This window comes from Panthera onca, chromosome X (genome assembly GCF_046562875.1).
Source record: "Panthera onca isolate mPanOnc1 chromosome X, mPanOnc1 haplotype 2, whole genome shotgun sequence".
In the NCBI taxonomy this organism is placed as follows: domain Eukaryota; kingdom Metazoa; phylum Chordata; class Mammalia; order Carnivora; family Felidae; genus Panthera; species Panthera onca.
In genome coordinates this window covers 76566133-76581543 of record NC_138357.1, presented here as the reverse complement: position 1 = coordinate 76581543, position 15411 = coordinate 76566133, and the positions used below count along the sequence as shown (strand labels likewise).

Below are 15411 nucleotides of genomic sequence, written 5' to 3'. Positions count from 1 at the left end.
CCAAATGAGATGATTTGAGTATATGTCCATTCAAGCTCATCACCTCCATGCAGTATCTCTGCAGGAACACGGTAGTCCTCCATCTCAGTATCCTCAAACTTCCCAACTTTGTCTTTGGGGATTTCCAATGTCCTGTGGCTTGTGTTTCTGATTGTGTCTAGGGGATAGGTGCCCCACCCTCTGCTGGCAAAGTCTTCTTTTCCAGAGGAGTGGAGACATTTGCTGGGCAAATGTGGAGCTCTCAAGAGCCAACTTCAGGTTTTAAAAAGCATTCTAGGGGCGCCTGGGTGGCGCAGTCGGTTAAGCGTCCGACTTCAGCCAGGTCACGATCTCGCGGTCCGTGAGTTCGAGCCCCGCGTCAGGCTCTGGGCTGATGGCTCGGAGCCTGGAGCCTGTTTCCGATTCTGTGTCTCCCTCTCTCTCTGACCCTCCCCCGTTCATGCTCTGTCTCTCTCTGTCCCAAAAATAAATAAAAAAAAAAATGTTGAAAAAAAAAATTTAAAAAAAAAAAATAATAAAAAATAAAAAGCATTCTAGTTTGTTATCTTGCCTAGCCAATTCCCAGGGCTCAATGATACATACTGGTTTTTACTTTGCTAACTTACAGTGTTGGGGGAGACTTAAAAGAGGAGCTTTCTTAAGCCTAACCTCAAAATTTGGGGGCAGTTGGATATATTGTCAGATGGTGGGATCTTAAAGGCTCATGATCATTAGTGGGTCTTAGGTCATTTCAGGAAGGAATCTCTGAAGGGAAGCAATTAGGGACATGAGATTGGGTCCCCAAGTGAAAGCAATGTGTCTCCTTTCTGAATTACCAAAACAATTGTCCCCTGGCTCTTTGGGATTACCCAAATTGATGATCGTTCAGTGTTTCTCCCCATCCTACAGCCAAAATATTTTTTTGAGAGCCCATAACCTCTTATTACTCCCAGGTGACTGCCCAGGATGTGAGGAAGGAAAGCCCCCTACTCTTCAAGTTCCGAGCTAAGTTCTACCCTGAGGATGTATCTGAGGAATTGATCCAGGACATCACCCAGCGCCTGTTCTTCCTGCAAGTGAAGGAGGGCATTCTCAATGATGATATTTACTGCCCACCTGAGACTGCTGTGCTGCTGGCCTCCTATGCTGTCCAGTCTAAATATGGTGACTTCAATAAGGAAGTCCACAAGTCTGGCTACTTGGCTGGGGACAAGTTGCTGCCACAGAGGTAAGGTGGTGCCTTTGGCGGGAGGGGGCTGCAGTCCATGGCTGACCAATCTCTATTACACAGGGACTGCCAGATCTGTTCCTTTCCACTAGGGTCTGTCTGAGGACCATCTTATGTTGCTCAGAGAGACATATGTGCATATGGCGCCATACCCTATTGTCTCTCTGACTCTCAAAATAAAAAGTTTTTTTTTTTTTCCCTCTCTGCCTGATTACAGAACTTCTTTACTCTGGAAACAGGTGCTTGTATGGATTACCAGAGACGGCTTGACATATCCTATCCTGGTTCCATTTTCTCAATCCTTTTCACTGATTTAGACCTCTTGTATCAGAGGTTCATAGAGGAGAGAGAGAAATACCCAAGCCAGGATGTGGGGGAGTTCCAACAGTCTTTTAATATTGACAGCCAGTGTATAGAGATTTCTGCTTTTATAAACGTCAAAGCTGAATGCTCTCAAACATTCATTATTTTTGTTTTAGCATCGCGACAACACATAAAATGAATAAGGCAGGCATTATACTTATTTCCTGGCTAAGGAAATAGAGCAGGGGCACTCACTATGAAATGCCAGATCTCTCACAGCTCATTTGAAACAGAATCAGACCTGGAGCCCCAGTCTTTTGAATTTTTAACCCTGTTTTTTTCCCTACTGCATCCAATGGCCATTTTCATAAGCTTTTGGATAGAAGGGAAAGTTCTTGATTCTGGGATCCTCAGTCCCATTGGAGCTGTGGCATATGCACAACTTACCTGAAAGTGTTAGGGATAGTGGTTGTTCCCTGGAACTCTACCTGATCACTGCTTTGATGTCTGAGATGGCATATTTAAAACAAGTCTTGGGGGACCGGGGTGGCTCAGTCAGTTTAAGCATCTGACTTCAGCTCAGGTTATGATCTTGCAGTTTGTTGGTTTGTTGTTGCATCAGGCTCTGTGCTGACAGCTCAGAACCTGGAGCCTGCTTCTGATTCTGTGTGTCTCCCTCTCTCTCTGCCTCTCTCTCTCTCTCTCTCTCTCTCTCTCAAATAAACATCAAAAAAGTTAATACAAGTCTTGTTTATGATGTAGTAGATCTGGGAGGTTGAGCCTGTTAGTTTCTTCCAAAGCTATTTGAGCTCAGTTCTCTGATCACACGGGCTGTGATCTCATCCCTGAGCAATTTTCTCATAAACACAAACTATTGGTCCCACAGGGATCTAGGAGAGAGTGTCCTGACTCTTAGCCTCTCAATTCAGCACAGACTCTTGATACATTACTGCCCTACTTGGAGACCACAACATATTATTGTGTGTGTGTGTGTGTGTGTGTGTGTGTGTGTGTGTGTTTGAGAGAGAGAGAGAGAGAGAGAGAGAGAAGCAGGCAGAGGGGGATGGAGAGAGAGGATCTTAAGCAGGCTCCACTCCCAGCATGGAGCCTGACACAGGGCTCAATCTCACAATGTGAGTTTATGACCTGAGCCGAAATCAAGAGTTGGACACTTAACCAACTGAGCCACCCAGGTACCCCCTTAGTATTGGATTTTTTGGTTAAAACTACAAAGGAAGGTGTTTCCATTGTCTTTCTTTTCCACCCATTATTGTAACCCTCCTACATCTCAGGCAGTTCCCTATGTCTAATTAATACCTCCTGCTGTAATTTCCATCTACTTCTAATATGACTTCAGTGGGCTGACTTCCATATTTTCTTTGCATCAACCCTTCAGAGAGCTAAGTGAGCTCCCTTTTACTCCTTCATTTGGGTTTTGTGTTTGAAACTACTATCTGTTGTGTTTCCAGGGTCCTGGAGCAGCATAAACTCAACAAGGACCAGTGGGAGGAGCGGATCCAGGTGTGGCATGAGGAGCACCGGGGCATGCTTAGGTAAGCCTGCCCTGGAAACTATGGGTTCTACTGCTTTTTTTTTAAAGGGAGAATGAGAGTATGTTCTGGGGGAAAAGAGGCAAAAGACTAAAGACACTGGAGATGTTGGAGATAAAAGGACAGGAATGCAATTTATAGGGGAAAGTAGAGATAGAAGGCAAATCAGGATTATTTTTGTGAATGATGGCAACTGTTAGCCCAAACAGTTTTGACTGTAAAGAAATGAAAGGGACCTCAGTATCTCTAGAGAACTTCTGGGGTACCAAGAGCTTCTTCCCAACAAAGAAATGGGGAAGGAGCTCTCTAAACATGGTAAATCATTTAGGTGTTGTCTAGTTCAGGAATAAATCTTCTCATTTTGCCATCACCACACTATCTGGGCTCTGCTAAGAATATTCTTTTCAGAAGTGCAGAACAGGGATGCTGTCTTCCTGGGTCTAATTCATAGGCTCCCCTCTGTAACACCTCCATATCTGTCATTTAGGGAAGATGCTGTCCTAGAGTATCTGAAGATTGCCCAGGACCTGGAGATGTATGGTGTGAACTACTTCAGCATCAAGAACAAGAAAGGCTCAGAGCTGTGGCTGGGGGTGGATGCTCTAGGTCTCAACATCTATGAGCAGAATGACAGGTATAGCTCAGAGGTCTCTTAGTTTATTTGGGCCACTCTGACACCTAGGGCTCATCATGAAGTAGGACTGTACCTCCTGGGTCCCACATGGGTCCCACCTTTTTCTACCTAGTTTAGATCAGCCCAAATGTTTGCACAACCTCCCAGGCCTCTAGATCTTGCATTGACTAGATTTGCAGTGTCCACTACAGTAGTCACTGGCCACATGTGGCTGTTATGCACTTTGAAATGTGGCTACTCTTGAATTAAGATATGTTGTAAGTATAAACTATACACCAGACTTTAGAGACTTAGTGTGAAATACAGAATGTAGAATGTCTCATTAATATTTTTTAATATTAATCTACATGTTCAAATGATAGTATTTTGGATATACTGGGTTAAATGAACTGTTATTATATTTAATTCCACCCTACTTCTTTTTACTTATTTTCATATAGCTATTAGAAAATTTAAAATTACATGTGTGGTTCTCATTATATTTCCATTGGACAGCACTAGCCTAGAACCTACCTTGTGAGGGTTTATAATTAATCCCATTCCCATATGACGATTAAATACCTTTTGGCCTATAATCCCTCTTGCTACAGACATATCTCACTTGCTTATTTTTTCCCTTTTGTCTGCCCTTGGTGAGGATGGATATAATAAATTATTGTTCATGTAATTTCTGAATCTTAGAGCTCATTGTTTACATTCTCCCAGCTGTTACAACCTCGAGAGGAAGAGTCCCAATAAAATAGGGCTGGAGATTCTTGTGAGAGATTTTTATAAGGTCTATGCCTCAATAAAAAATACACAAAAAAAAAACAAACCTCAAAGATTGGGACAAGGAATAATATGTTGGTTGTAGTATCAGGAGGTCTTTTGTGCACCCTCAATACTGGCATCTGACCTCATGGCATAGGGTAACACTGGATCTACCTCCTTAAGGAAGAAGTTGGGCGCGTGGAGGGCAAACCACCAACCCTATATGTCCTTCTTGTCTTTCCCTTGTCCTGATGTTCTTGTTCTCTACAGACTGACTCCCAAGATAGGCTTTCCCTGGAGTGAAATCAGAAACATTTCTTTCAATGACAAGAAATTTGTCATCAAGCCCATTGACAAAAAAGCCCCGGTAAGTGATTCCTCCTACTGGCCAAGACAGGTACTTACCAAGACCTGGATAATGCTAGGAGCAATCATACCATCTTGCTCTCATTTTTCTGGCTTTTTTTTTTTTTTTTTTTTTTGTAGGGGGGAGGAGGCACAAAAGGAGATTGGCACCGGAAAGGGATTTTGATGCCAAGACATGGCTAAGAGGCATCCTGTAGCTGGTGCCGCCCTGCTACTTGTGTCTCAGGAGAAGCATGGATGAGGGAGAGCCATAGGCAATCTAAATGCTGCCTCTTAGCCACTGTCTTCTGCTGCCCTGATGCTCTAGGGGTGGAAACAGAGAGTGTATCTGTTTTTTAAAGCATCTAGGCTCCAGAAAGTTAAACTGTTCATGTACTTTGGCCTATTTTTAATTGTAAAGAAAGAATAGAGTCAGAAGTTCAGATCCAAAGATGATCCTCCAAACTTGTTTTTTGGTGTTACTTTGCTGCTGTCCTCTCAAGACTTATCGCCACAACAACCCAAGAACAAGAAAGGGCTTTGGGTCTATTCATTCCTTTAATATCCTCACTATACTTTTCACCCTTTCAGTTGCCTGTGGCTAATAAGACTGGAAAGCTGGTGATTGGGAGTAGGATAGAAAACAAAAAAACAAAAAAGAGTCTCCTCTTTTGGTGTACCTCATGTGCAACAAGGGTCAATGGCCATGCCCAGCCAGACCATTCTCATGAGGCCTCAACCATTCTTCTCCAGCCCTGAGGTCTCTGAACTTCTGCTGCTAGGCACTTTATATGTATATATATATATGTATATATATAATCTCATTTAACCCTCAACAGCATTGTCAGGTAGTAGCATACCAATTTTATAACTGATTAAACTGAGTTTCAGAGAGATGGAGTGATTTGCCCAAGATCACACAACTAAAATGGTAAATCTGGGATTTATACCTAAGTTATTTGACTTCTAAGGCCTGTGCTCCTTCCACTGCACACTAAGCTATATAGTAGCTTATACAGTAGTAGTTTGGGTTCAGTGGCAGAGGAGCTAGTAGTTAATCCATTATCTGATAATCTTGGTCCAGTGGTATCTGTAATAACAAACTCAGACTCACACAATTTGTGTGTGTGTGTGTGTGTGTGTGTGTGTGTTTATTGAAACTGCTGCTGTGTTCAACTTTCATAAGATAAAGGTAAGTAATAAAGCCAGCTGAGATCAAGGGCTTCTTTTAAAAAAAAAGGACAGCTAAGACAGTCAATGTTAAGGAGATTTAGGTATTCACGTATGTATTTACAACTTGCCTTATTCCAAAAATAATTTAAGGGGCTGTGTCTGGGATGTGCTTTTAGGAGATTACAGAAACAGTCCAGCCACCCATACTGCACTCACCAGTGTGTTATGTAGGGGTTATTGGGTCTCTAAAAGAGGCCCCTGAGATTCAGCAGGATCCCTGATTAGCAAATGTAGTCAGTTCCTATCTTTCAATTAGATTGAGGGTATTTTAGGATGCTTTCATAAGCACAAGTTGCAAGAAATTGTAGTTTGGTAGTTTTCAGAGACAAAAAACCTGGGTTCTAGTCCTGGGTCTGTTGCTAGCTTGCTATGTCACTTCAACACTCTGATAATTAATTTTCCTATTTCTAACATGAGAAAATCGGGCTAAAAAACCTTTCCTATGCTTTTGGACTTAGCTTTTCAAAAAGCAAAAGCTTACCTTCATCTGTCCCTTAAAATTCATTTTTATTATTGGTTTCCCATCAGGACTTTGTCTTTTATGCTCCCCGGCTGCGGATTAACAAGCGTATCTTGGCCCTGTGCATGGGGAACCATGAACTATACATGCGCCGCCGCAAGCCTGACACCATTGAGGTGCAGCAGATGAAGGCACAGGCCCGGGAGGAGAAGCACCAGAAACAGATGGAACGGTAGGTTCTGTGGAACTGGAGTGGAGTGGAGGCTGGAGCTGGGGAAAAGAAACTTCTCAAAGGTGTCAAATTATAAAAAACAAAAACAAAAACAAAAAACAAAGATATGAAGCCATCCTTGGATAGGTAGAGAGAGGGAGCTGTACAGGGCTGACACTTTCTCAAGTCTCAGGCATCCCTTTACCCAGGAAGCAGGCATTAGAAACCTAGGATTTCAGAGGCTCATGAAGGATTTCATAGTTCCACATTGTCTTTAACCTTAATGTCGCTGCTCTTCTTTGCAGATTCTGGGTTGCTCCAGATTATCTGACCAGTGTGGTGGCATTAGCAGAAACTTTCATGCACATTTAAACATGGATTCTGTAGGGATTTTTGAGTGGAATTAGGAAGAGCCACCAGAATTTTCCTTATGAAGCCCCTGTACTCTCTCTGTAACCCCTTTGTTATTGAAAGTGTAGCAAGGCTCAGCCACATCAACATCTACTTGGGAACTTATTAGAAAGTCAGAATCTGAGACCCTACCCCAGATCTACTGACTCAGAGTCTGCATCTTAAGATGCTAGGTGATCAGTTCTCCAAAGAAGCCACCAGGCACATGAAAACATCCTTAGTCTATTAGGGAAATGCAAATCAAAACTACAATGAGGTAGCACTTGATAACTCACTAATATAGAATAAGTAAATAAATCAATACAGAAAATAATAGCATTGTCAAGCATGTGGAGAAATTGAAACTCATGTAAATTACTGGTAGAAATGTAAAATGTTTCAGCTACCGTGGAAAATAGTTTGGTGGTTTCTCAAAAGATGTAACATAGAATTACCACATGAGGGGCACCTGGGTCACTCAGTCGGTTGACTCTCTGACCTCTGCTCAGGTCATGATCTTGCGGTTCATGGGTTCAAGCCCTGCATTGGATTCTGTGCTGACAGTTCAGAGCCTGGATCCTGCCACAGATTCTGTATCTCCTTCTCTCTCTCTACCCCTCCCGTGCTAACAATATGTCTCTCTCCCTCTCAAAAATAAATATTTAAAAAAATTAAAAAATAAACAGAATTATCATATGATCCCACAACTCCACTACTAGGTATATACTCAAAAGCGTTGAAAAGAGTACATGTGGGTCGCCAGGGTGGCTCAGTCAGGTAAGCATCTGACTCTACACTAAGAGCGTGGAGCCTCCTTGGGATTCTCCCTCTCTCCCTCTCTCCCTCTCTCTCTGCCCCTCCCCTACTCACACTTTCTCTCTCTCTCCCTCAAAAGTAAATAAACTTAAAGAGTACATGTACACAAGTGTTCATATCCAAAAGGTAGAAACAGTCCAAATGCCCAACCAATGAATGGATACACAAATCGTACAACCATACAATGGAATATTATTCAGCTCTAAAAAGGAATGAAGTACTGATACATATTGCAATGTTTATGAACCTCTGTAACATTATGCTAAGTGAAAGAAACCAGACACAAAGTTCACATACTGTATGATCCCATTTATATGAAATATCTAGAATAGATAAATCTGTAGAGGCAGAATGCAAGTTGGTAGTTATTAGGGGCTATGGGGAGGAGAGATAGGAAGAGACTTGGTTAATGGGTATAGGCTTTTGTTTTGGAGTGATGAAAATGTTTTTGAACTAGATAGAAGTGGCAAATATACAACATTGTGAATGTACTAAATGCCACCAAATTGTTTGGTTTATAATGGTTACTATTATATGAATTTCACCTCAATAGGTTTATTTAAAAAATGAGATCCCAGGTGATTGCTATACATTTCAAGGTTTGAGAGCACTGCTCTAGTAGGTACTCTGTCATAAAGAGTTTGGAACCTCAAGAAGCTTCTAATATAAATCAGTTCATGTCTGAGACGTTAGACACCATGGTTCTTATTCAAAAAAATTTTACTGAGATTGGGGGCAGTTCACAGAGCTGGATCTGACAGTAACCTTCCCTCAAGGACCTTATATATAGTCTTGTAGGATAAAGAGAAAAAAAAAAACAGTATGTACATAACTGTTGAAGGTACAAAGGCTGGGTCATCTTTTCACTCAATAATTATTGAGCAGTGAAAAAAAAAACAAAAATCTCTGCTCTCAGGAAGCTGATATTCTAGTGGGAAGAGGCAGAACAAATAAGCAAATTAAACAGTATGTGAGATGGTAAGAAGTGATGTGGAGAAAAATAATAAAGAGGAAAGATGGGGAGAAGGATAGGACAAGTATTCTGAGGGCCCAGAAAAAGAAAAGACATCTAGGCTAGAGTGAGAAGGCAACCTCTTTAAAAAGGTATTGGGACAAGAAAAAGTGAATACTTGTTCTAGATTCGCAACACATTCTGGGGAAAAAAAGAGCCTACAGCTGGGCTTCAGAGGGCAAGCAGAGTTAGGCCTAAGGACTGATACCCTAGCCATAGAGATTATTGGACTTGAAGCACAGTATCCTAGCAGAGTCAAAACTTGCCTCCCTATGAGGTAGACAAGGCAGGACAAATAGGCCATTTTACAGATGGGATACTGAGAACAAGAACAAAGAAGTGACATAGCTAAGGTTACCCACTGGTTACCCATTGGTTACTAGTAGAGCTGAGAGTCCAGGTTGGATCTCCTGACTCAGGGACGAACTGACAGGGTCCTGAGTATACTGGCCCACATGGGGCTATGATGTGAAGACAAAAATGTGGAGATAAGGCAATGTGTTCCCAACTCACAAGCCCTAGGTGTGGTAGGGGCTGAGGGTCAAGAGCAAGGGAGACTTGGGGCCTTTCCATGTAACCTTGATATACTATTCCATCCTTTCTCTGTTCTTAGTGCTTTGCTGGAAAATGAGAAGAAGAAGCGTGAGATGGCAGAAAAGGAGAAGGAGAAGATCGAACGGGAAAAGGAGGAACTGATGGAGAAACTGAAACAGATTGAGGAACAGACTAAGAAGGCTCAGCATGGTAAGGCTTAGAGTCATTTTTGAGACTGGGTTTTCCTAGAGCCTGACTTTATGAGCTGGAGACCATTCTGCCTGAGCTGCAGACTCAGGCTGTATAATCCATATATGGCTACAGATAGATGAAAGATTGGGCAAGAGGAAGAGTGCCTAGAACTTTCTGCCAGCTGTGCTCTAGGGTGAAGCATCTCCAGAAAGGAAACTAGGTATTTCTTCTTCATATCTGCACTCTTCACCACTTTTCCCCCTTCTTTTCTTTCCAGAACTGGAAGAACAGACCCGCAGGGCTCTGGAGCTTGAGCAGGAGCGGAAGCGTGCCCAGAGTGAGGCTGAAAAACTAGCCAAAGAGCGTCAAGAAGCTGAAGAGGCCAAGGAAGCCCTGTTGCAGGCCTCTCAGGATCAGAAGAAGACCCAGGAACAGCTGGTAAAGCTACCAAATGGGCCAGGATTGTGGTACCTGAATTTTCTTCTCTGTCTGCCTACCTATTCACAGTTACCCTTGCCTGCAGGGCTGGCTTCTTCCAGCAGGGTGCCAGTGTATGGACCCCCAGCAGATGGCTTATTCAGAAGCAAGATGCAAAGTCATTGGTGTGGCCCAGAAATCTTTGCAAACTGTCTTCCATAACTCTTACTTTTATTCTACTTTCTTCTTAGCCCTTGGGTATCTGAGCTGATGACCTGACAAAGGAAAGGGAGGGAGGAAGGAAGCAAAGGGATTTACACTTAATTGACTGCCTGTGTGTTACAAGCTATGCTCATGACTTTTCCTTTCCCCTTATTTTCTTATTTCCTCTCCAATAACCCTATGAGGTTAACCCATATGGATACTATGCCCAGATAAGAAAATTAGGGCTCAGGGAGGTTTAAGAGACTTGTCAAAGGTCACACAATGTCACTGAATAAGGATGAGAACCCATTTTTGCCTCTCTTTGAAGGGTTTGCTCTCTAAATCATATGTAAGACTATATGTCTATGCATTTATCAGGGAGGAGGGTTAGCATCCTTACTTTTATCATGTTTCCAAGGGTTCTGTGACTCAGAAATTAAGAACCTGTGGCCCAAATTCCTTGATATATGTTCTTCCCTTGTACTGTTTGGAATGAGAGTGCAGGAACTAAGACCTAGTTAGCAGAGGGAAGTTTCCTCTAGGATATCTGTCCAAGGTATGAGGGTGTGCATAAGCTTTTTCCCTTGTTCAGATCGTCTTGTGACACTACAGTGTCTTTCCTATACTTGTCCTGGGAGGAGTCTTAGTGGAAACCCTGAGCATTCTAGGAAAACAGGAAAGGTTCTGGTACTTTAGGTAGTGACACAGTGATCTCCAAAGCTTTATGGAGGCCCTAACTATGCAGTGGGCAGTAGGTGTATGTAAGAGAGATTGAGAGGGAGAGGGATAGAGGGTAGGAGGGAGAGGGGGAGAGAGGAAAGAGAGAGAGAGAGAAAAAGAGATAGATGAGGAAGAGAGAAATGACATGTTTGTCTTTAGGAGGTCTATAGTCTAGATGGGGATCTCTGACTTATATGGAAATTATTTGGAGTTAAAGAATAGTAGATCTGAGAATAGGAGTGGTCTTCCAGGCTTCCTGGAGGAGGTGTGGTAAAAAGAGTCTCCAGAACACAAGCAAGTGGAACAGCAGGTTCCCTATTTGTTCCCCAGGAGAACTGGTGTTGAAGATACCTGGGGCCTGAGGACCAGAAGGCTCAGCTCTCACAACCTTCCAATTTATCCATAGGCCTTAGAAATGGCAGAGTTGACAGCTCGAATCTCCCAGCTGGAGATGGCCCGACAGAAGAAGGAAAGTGAAGCTGTGGAATGGCAGCAGAAGGTGAGACACAGTGCCCAGAGCAAAGCATTATGGCAAAGAGTACTATATGAATAAGTTTCAGTTCCTTAGATTCCTCAGATTTGGGCTCCTTACCCCTTCCATCCCTCCTTGACAGCAGGCATCATGGGAGAAAGAGCTCGAGGCTTTCTCAAATACTTCCCAGAATTCTCTAATACACCAGGACGTTAGTAAATTGCTCCTTATTATACAGCTGCTGAAACTAAAGACAGACAAATTGACTTGGGCTACCTGGTGCCTGCCTCCTTCTGGGCCATTCTATGCACATGTAGGATGCCACAAGTTAGCCTGGTCTGACTGCTGGTCTTTCTTTCCCTCTGTTACTGGACAGGCTCAGATGGTACAAGAAGATTTGGAGAAGACCCGTGCTGAGTTGAAGACTGCTATGAGTACACCTCATGTAGCCGAGCCTGCTGAGAATGAGCAGGATGAGCAGGATGAGAATGGGGCAGAGGCCAGTGCTGACCTGCGGGCTGATGCCATGGCCAAGGACCGCAGTGAGGAGGAACGTACCACTGAGGCAGAAAAGAATGAGCGTGTGCAGAAGCATCTGAAGGTATCTAGGCAGGGCCAAAGGGTCAAAGATACCATGTGCATTCTCTAGATCATCATGGAAGTTAGGTAGAGGAGCCTGTCTCAGTGGAGTGTGGGAGGCTGAGCCTTTCTCTAACAAGAGCTTTAAGGGTAGGCACTCATCACTTAGTCATCAGACCTGGCCCCCTATTCCTTGTTTTTTTCTTTTTGCCCCATACTCCATTTAACTTTTGTATTCAGAAAATACCCTGACCCGATTTCTACCATTATTCTACTCTTAGAGAATACCTGCCATCAATCAGTTGGTCCCCTAAGTTTGTGGGGGGTTTGTTTTATTTTTGCTCCACTGCAGTCCCAACAGGGCTGAAAATGGTCCTCAACAAATGTGTGTGTGTGTGTGTGTGTGTGTGTGTGTGTTAGTGTATATAGAAAGAGAGGGGTGAATGTGTGTGGAGGGGGGTTAGAGAGAGAGAATCTGCTTAAGGGAAGGTAAAGTTAGATCAAGCCATTAACCCCTCATCCCCTTACACCTGCACAGGCCCTCACTTCAGAACTGGCCAATGCCCGCGATGAGTCCAAGAAGACTGCCAATGACATGATACATGCTGAAAACATGCGACTTGGCCGAGACAAATACAAGACCTTGCGTCAGATCCGGCAGGGCAATACCAAGCAGCGCATCGATGAATTTGAGTCGATGTAATGGTCACCCCAACTGTAGGGACCCCTCCTCCCTTCTTCCTTGCCCCCACACTCTTTTACTCTTGCCTAACTCACACTGTGCTGAAGCCACTAACTAGAACAGCCCTGGAGTCATGCCAAGCATTCAGTGTAGCCATGGGACCAAACCTAGCCCCTCAGCTCCCGCTCACTTCCTTGGACAAGTAAATGGCCCACAATGGTGCCAATTGGACCCTCTTTCCCTCTGTCCCATTTAATATAGCTTACAGGAAAAGACCACTTCCCTAGCCCAGAGGCACTTCGCACTTGATTTGAGAAATACCCCCTCATTTACTGTTGTTCTGTAGGGGTGAAGTGTGGTATTGGTTGAAAAATAACCCCCACATCCCTGCCACAGACTGCCTTCCTTTTCAGGGTCCTGTGATTTGCAGAAAATCACATGGTTTAGGAAAGGAGGCACGGCCCTGAGTATATTCTCTAGGATGTCAAATGACCTAGGGTCAGCCCTTCCAATTCCCATTTCTTCTAGAGTTATTTAGGCTTTATAATGATTGGAAGCTAAAAAGATGTTCATTCTTCTCTATGCCTTCCAGATGGGGCCTGTTACAAACTCAGTTCTAGTAAGTTTTATCCCTGAGTTTAGGAATTCAGTTTCTCCCCATGGTGAGATGGCAGGAGACAGTACCTTCAAGAGACTTCACCAATGTTTTAGAAGGCTGTTGGCCATTCACTTCAGGCAAGGCTGGATAGGAGAGCCTACCCTAATGTTTTATAGGAGCCTAGGCTTGTTTCAAGTGAGCTTTATGGGCGGAAAATGTATTATTCTGAGTTCCTTCCTTCATGAGATCTGCCCCTCCCCACTCCAACCCTCAAATTCCCTCCAGCTAGAATGGTAGGGATGGTTACCCAAAAACCTAGCCAGTCCCATCCAGCACTCTTGCCAAAGGGAGGAAATGTTCACACTGGGCTTCAGTATTTTTTCTTCCAGGGTTCTAAGGTCACTTCTTTCATCAGAGCTTCCATCAGAGCTATGTGGGCCACCATTCCTGCTTCAGGGCCATCCATGCCTTAGTATGGTGAGCTCTGGAGCTTGATGCCAGTTGGTTCAATTGGTGAGTGGGTAGAAGATGCTGAGTGTGGTGAGAAAAGCCTTCAGCCTGGATCCCACTGTTTACTTGACCCCCTGAGATCCCTAATAGCTCCTTTCCCTCACCCCCTCCAAGGTGATGAATAGGCCCTGCTTCTGTTTAACAAACCTCTACCCAAGTCTTGCCCCAGCTGTGCTGCCCCTTGAAGTTGTAAACCAGAGAGCTGTTGGGGTCTCTGGTCTGGTCCCTTCTACACTCCAACCTCTTTCTTTCAACCCAGGATTAACCTCCCCTTCCTCTATGTTTCATGTGTGCTCTTTTTTTTTTTTTTACAAGTATTATATATTCTAGTGGCATCTAATTCAATATTGATTTCTGTGTTTCTTGCTAATGCACTCTTAGAAGATATTAGTCTTGAGGCAGGATCATTTTGGCCTCATTCCCTTACCATCCCCACACCTGGGAAGCATCTATTATATTATTAAAGAATATTTTGCCAGAAACATTATTGCAAGAAGCTTTCAGTATTAGTGATGTCACCTGTCACTATAGGTCCTAAAGTCCCTTCTTAAAATACTTGGTATTTGTTTCATTGTTTTTATTTTGCCTTCTCCCAAGAGTTCAGTTCCCAAGGGGTTATACTGTCCTTCCATGCAATGCCCCTAGCCCAGAGCCCTTGGCTTTGATCCCTCCCTGACTTCATTCTGACTGACCTTGGGGAGTCATGTGCATTTCTGTGAATTATATTGACACTCTCTTGGTGATATGCCCTATACTAGCTAAATTCAAACCTGAAATTGTAGGGCAGTTTAGCTGCCTTAAGGGCAATAACCCATTCACAGGGAGGCTGGGAAGAAAGGTTAGATTTTGTATTTAGGTTTTTGTGTGTATGTGTATTTTGGGGGGTTTTAAAAAAAATTGGAGGGGTTTATGCTCAACTCATGTTCTGTTTCAGTGCCAATAAAAGTTAGGAAGACTTCTCTGTGACTTGATATTTTGTTGTAGTATGTATGAGTGGGTGGTTGTAAGATACTTCACTGTAATTTACATTCTGTAGACCACCTTCCAATCCTGGTCTCATTTCATACTCATTTCACTCCTATGGAGAGTGGATATTACCATCCTCATTTTAGGAAGGAAGCAATGGACTTGAAAAAACACTACCCAAGTGACAAGACTGTCTGACTTAATTGCCTACACAGTTTCCAGGACTACAGGTCTTTTCCAGTGTAGGTGGGCCCTGAATTGATAATGGGATGCTCCTGGGCTCACTTGGACTTGGGGCTTTGGAATTTCTTGTGAAGGGTCACTAGACTCCTCCTGGGATAGTCAGGCCCTGTCCTGCTTCCTTACTGGGAAGTACTCCAGGCTTGCCAATTTCCTACTACTTATTGCAGTTCCAATAAAGGTCAGAGAAATTACCTTGAACTCTGTTGCAAAAGGCAGTGAGGAGTGGAGTGTGAAGTGAAGATGGAGTGTATATATGTACAAAAGCTGTTGGGAAGTACTTTGTTGCTTATGAAACATGTCAATTTTATAACCTAAATGTAGTTATGCTAGTTTTACAGATGAGGAAACAGACCCAGGTAAGACTTCCAGGCTGTCTTGAACCT

The 15411-nt window shown here is 43.4% G+C and overlaps 1 protein-coding gene across 1 annotated transcript in view; it reads left to right on the top strand.

The window, feature by feature from the left end:
* Positions 1 to 14790, top strand: part of MSN (moesin) — a 65264-nt gene extending 50474 nt beyond the window's left edge. Inside the window, exons 4-13 of the mRNA XM_081792355.1 lie at positions 933 to 1207; positions 2980 to 3063; positions 3548 to 3694; positions 4715 to 4811; positions 6551 to 6714; positions 9525 to 9655; positions 9915 to 10075; positions 11385 to 11477; positions 11827 to 12051; positions 12568 to 14790. Coding sequence (XP_081648481.1) covers positions 933 to 1207; positions 2980 to 3063; positions 3548 to 3694; positions 4715 to 4811; positions 6551 to 6714; positions 9525 to 9655; positions 9915 to 10075; positions 11385 to 11477; positions 11827 to 12051; positions 12568 to 12732 — 1542 coding nt within the window. The 3' untranslated portion in view covers positions 12733 to 14790. The remainder of the gene's footprint in view (positions 1 to 932; positions 1208 to 2979; positions 3064 to 3547; positions 3695 to 4714; positions 4812 to 6550; positions 6715 to 9524; positions 9656 to 9914; positions 10076 to 11384; positions 11478 to 11826; positions 12052 to 12567) is intronic.
* Positions 14791 to 15411: the final 621 nt, after the last annotated feature.